General features: G+C 38.1%; 2 protein-coding genes across 2 annotated transcripts; both read left to right on the forward strand.

Annotated features, from left to right (window-relative positions):
* Positions 1-2,026: 2,026 nt before the first annotated feature.
* Positions 2,027-2,419, forward strand: LACBIDRAFT_308403 (uncharacterized protein; the record flags this gene model as incomplete). The annotated part of the gene is made up of 1 exon (XM_001875481.1): positions 2,027-2,419. One exon carries the CDS (start codon positions 2,027-2,029, stop codon positions 2,417-2,419), a length of 393 nt encoding a protein of 130 aa, XP_001875516.1.
* Positions 2,420-2,578: 159 nt separating this feature from the next.
* On the forward strand, positions 2,579-2,740 carry LACBIDRAFT_308404 (uncharacterized protein; the record flags this gene model as incomplete). The annotated part of the gene is made up of 1 exon (XM_001875482.1): positions 2,579-2,740. The coding sequence occupies one exon, from the start codon at positions 2,579-2,581 to the stop codon at positions 2,738-2,740; it is 162 nt and encodes a 53-aa protein (XP_001875517.1).
* Between the last annotated feature and the right edge of the window lie 813 nt (positions 2,741-3,553).

Below are 3,553 nucleotides of genomic sequence, written 5' to 3' on the forward strand. Positions count from 1 at the left end.
TGAAAATGGCAAGAGTACAAACATTTGTAGTCCACAAAGCACACACTACAAACATTGTAATGAAAAAAGCGGACACTACAAACATTTGTAGTCCAAAAAGCGGACACTACAAACATTTGTAGTCTAAAAAGCGCACACTACAAACATTGTAATGAAAAAAGCGGACACTACAAGCCTTTGTAATGACAAAGGCAAAGACTACAAATATTTGTTGTCCAAAAAGCGGACACTACAAATATTTGTTGTCCAAAAAGCGGACACTACAAACTTTTGTAATGAAAAAAGTGAAGACTACAAACTTTAGTAGTGAAAAAAGCGCACACTAGTAACTTTTGTAGTGAAAAAGCGGACAGTACAAACCAAACTGATATTATGTAATGACTTTCCCAATTAGGAAATATGCGAACATTGTCATAAACAATGACAACACTAAGCTAGCCACTAACTCCAGTGGCCCAAAGAGCGTGGGAAACAGTTCCCAACCTAAATGTGAGCTGTGCCTGACAAATATATGTAAACAAACTTCGAAATGAGGGTTTTCTGCCTTCCTCTTCCTAAATAAAAATAGATTATGGTTCCTGATACCATGGTATGGTATGAGGGTGCATGGTATGGTATGATATTTTGATAATCAAGACTCTTAGGACAACAAGACTTGATTCCATTTCCAATTAACAAAAAATATATTTAACCTATTATTGAAAGGATTCATATTAATGGCTTTTTAGAAATGAAAAAACCCTCAATTGAACTGATTTCCAAAGGTTGGAGTTGACTATCTAGCCTCCACTTGGAGTTGGAAATCTTAGAAAAAACCTGAAGAACCTTTCCACTTTTCTTTGCTTCTCAATGACCACTTCATCCCAATAGATGTGGTATTGTTTGATTTGGATGAATATTTGTTCAAATAGAAAGGACTGGGAAAGATATGTATCATTAAATGGCTTTGGATGCATGAGAAAGCTGGAATAAAGCCTATTTAAGCTCATTTTCAATAGATGGTTTGGACTATCTAGCCTCAATTTGTAGCTCAATATCTCAAGAAAAACATGGAGAACCACCCCACAAAAAATGGTACCCAATGGACCAGTATTGCAGCCTGCAGAAATAATTTATTTCTTTTGGAAAAGGACCCCAGACACCCAGTGACAGCTTTGGTATGATGGTATGAAGTGGTATCATACCATCTGGTATGGTATGGTAACTTGGTATTGGTATGAGTGGGATATGGTATGAGTTTTCCATTCCATGGTACCATGGTATTGGTATGGTGCTCACATACCACTCTGGAATGGGTACCATTGAGGTACCCTTAATCAAAGATCATATACCTCATAGGTACCCTAAAATGGGGTGACTGAAGTGGACCACNAGCTATGGAAAACAAGGCTCACTCAAAATTGAAAGACATCAAATTTGGCAGGCATTTGTTCATGAATCAGTTCGTACCATTGCTCAAGCTTCTGGGGTCACATTTGAAACCAATGATAATCCATCAATTGATAATTTCACTCATGATGCATTTGCTATTCTTGGTGAAGGTGGTGCTATGAGGCTGTCTGACAAACACACCTGCTCTGAGTGTACTCAAGAATGCAAGGCAGTTGCAGATTTTCTACCTGCTGCCAATGATGCAGCAGCTGTCCTTGGTGTTGATAAAAATCAACCTGTACCTCAATTAGATGCTGCAGCTACTGAAGAACTGCAAAATTTGGCAGAATCAGATGACCCAATGGATGTTGATACTGGAAACCAACCAGCCATGGTGAACATGGTCGTAATAGATGGCATTGTTATGGGACCAACTCATTGTGCATTTGATGATTGTACAAAACCCCTTACAAATGCTCGTGGAAAGGGAGAATCATTTTGTCAGACCCATGAAAGAGAATTTTGTAATCGTTGTTGTGTTAAGGATTGTCAAAATAACAAGATTGACGGAACTCAAGCTTGTCATGAACATCGCAATGACTGGCATCAATATAGACAGTCTCGATCAAAGTCAAGCTTGGCTGGGGTACGACGAATGCTAAATCAACCAAATGAAAATCTTGCCTGGAATCCAGAAGTTCCCAGAAATGTCCAACCTCATGATGAGGAAGCTCCTGAAGTAGAAAATAAAAACTACTTCAGTCCAAAGCACTCTTATTGTGTGGAAACAATTTGTGCACCTTGTGGTGTTTTCATTGCATGGGTCAAGTTTGCAAAAGCTGAGTCACCAACAAACATTCTAAAGTTTATGGAAGATACATTTCCAGATGAAAGTACAAGACCGGATTATATATGCATTGATAAGGCATGTCTGGTTCTTAGAACAAGCATTCAAAATGGAAGCTGGGATGAATGGTGCAAGACTAGCCGACTTATGGTTGATGCATATCATTACATCAATCATCGCACTACAGATATGATCTGCTGAAAATATTGCAACCCTGCTTCTCTTGATGGATCAGCACCTAATTTGGTTATTGAAGCAGAGACAAAAGATGGGGAAAAATATTTGAAATGAGCATTCAATACTCAAGCATGTGAACAATTGAATGGGTGGATTGGGGGATTTGATTCTATTTTGAAAAGGATGACTGTTGACAATTTCAACTGGTTTTTGCATGCAATGTTGTTTTATCATACCCAACATGTTCTTGAGAAGATAAAAAAGAGGGAAGAAAAGATGACACAAGGGGATAATGGTGATGGTGATGATAGTGATGATAATGATGGTAGTGATGATAATGTATGATTTTAGTAGATAAAAGCTCAAATTTTTGTACTATGTCAATCAATACAACAACAGACAATTTTAAGTGTAAGATTTTTATTCCACAAAGTCATTCCACATGGAGTCCACATGGAGTCCACATGGATTCCATGCTGAAAATAGTATAGGATAAGTGTAGAATTATGATTCCATGAACTCATTCCATATGGAAAGTCCATGGAATCCACCCACCAAAAGGATGGAATCCATCAGAAAAGTCATGGAATCCATGTGGAAAGTCCATGGAATCCATGTGGAAAAACCATGGAATCCATCCCCCAAAACCATGGAATCCATCCCCCAAAAGTATGGAATAATCCATTTTTGTATTACAACACTTTGTAGTGTCCGCTTTTTTCATAGAAATGTGTGCAGTATCTGCTTTATTCATTACAAAATTGTGTAGTGTCCGCTTTTTTCATTACAAAACTCTGTAGTGTCCACTTGATGCATTACAAAATTGTGTAGTGTCCGCTTTTTTCAGTAGAAATGTGTGCAGTGTTCACTTCTTTCATTACAAAACTTTGTGGTTTGCCTTTCTGATATATTGTAGCTTCCTGGGGATATAGCTCAATGTTTCAGAGAAACTGACTCCAGCCAAAGACCTCTTCATCATTTAGAATCCATACACAAATTGTGTTTTGACTGAGCATCAAGTGTCCTATTTGTCCCCTTGGCCAGTTTCAGTCAGTTGTCCAACATTCATTGCATCTCCCTGGGGACTCATCTCTGTTCATCTATGTCTGACCATAGCCAACCTCAACATGATCTCCTTCAAGACAATCTCAGTGATGA

This window comes from Laccaria bicolor, genomic scaffold (genome assembly GCF_000143565.1).
Source record: "Laccaria bicolor S238N-H82 LACBIscaffold_3 genomic scaffold, whole genome shotgun sequence".
Lineage (NCBI taxonomy): Eukaryota > Fungi > Basidiomycota > Agaricomycetes > Agaricales > Hydnangiaceae > Laccaria > Laccaria bicolor.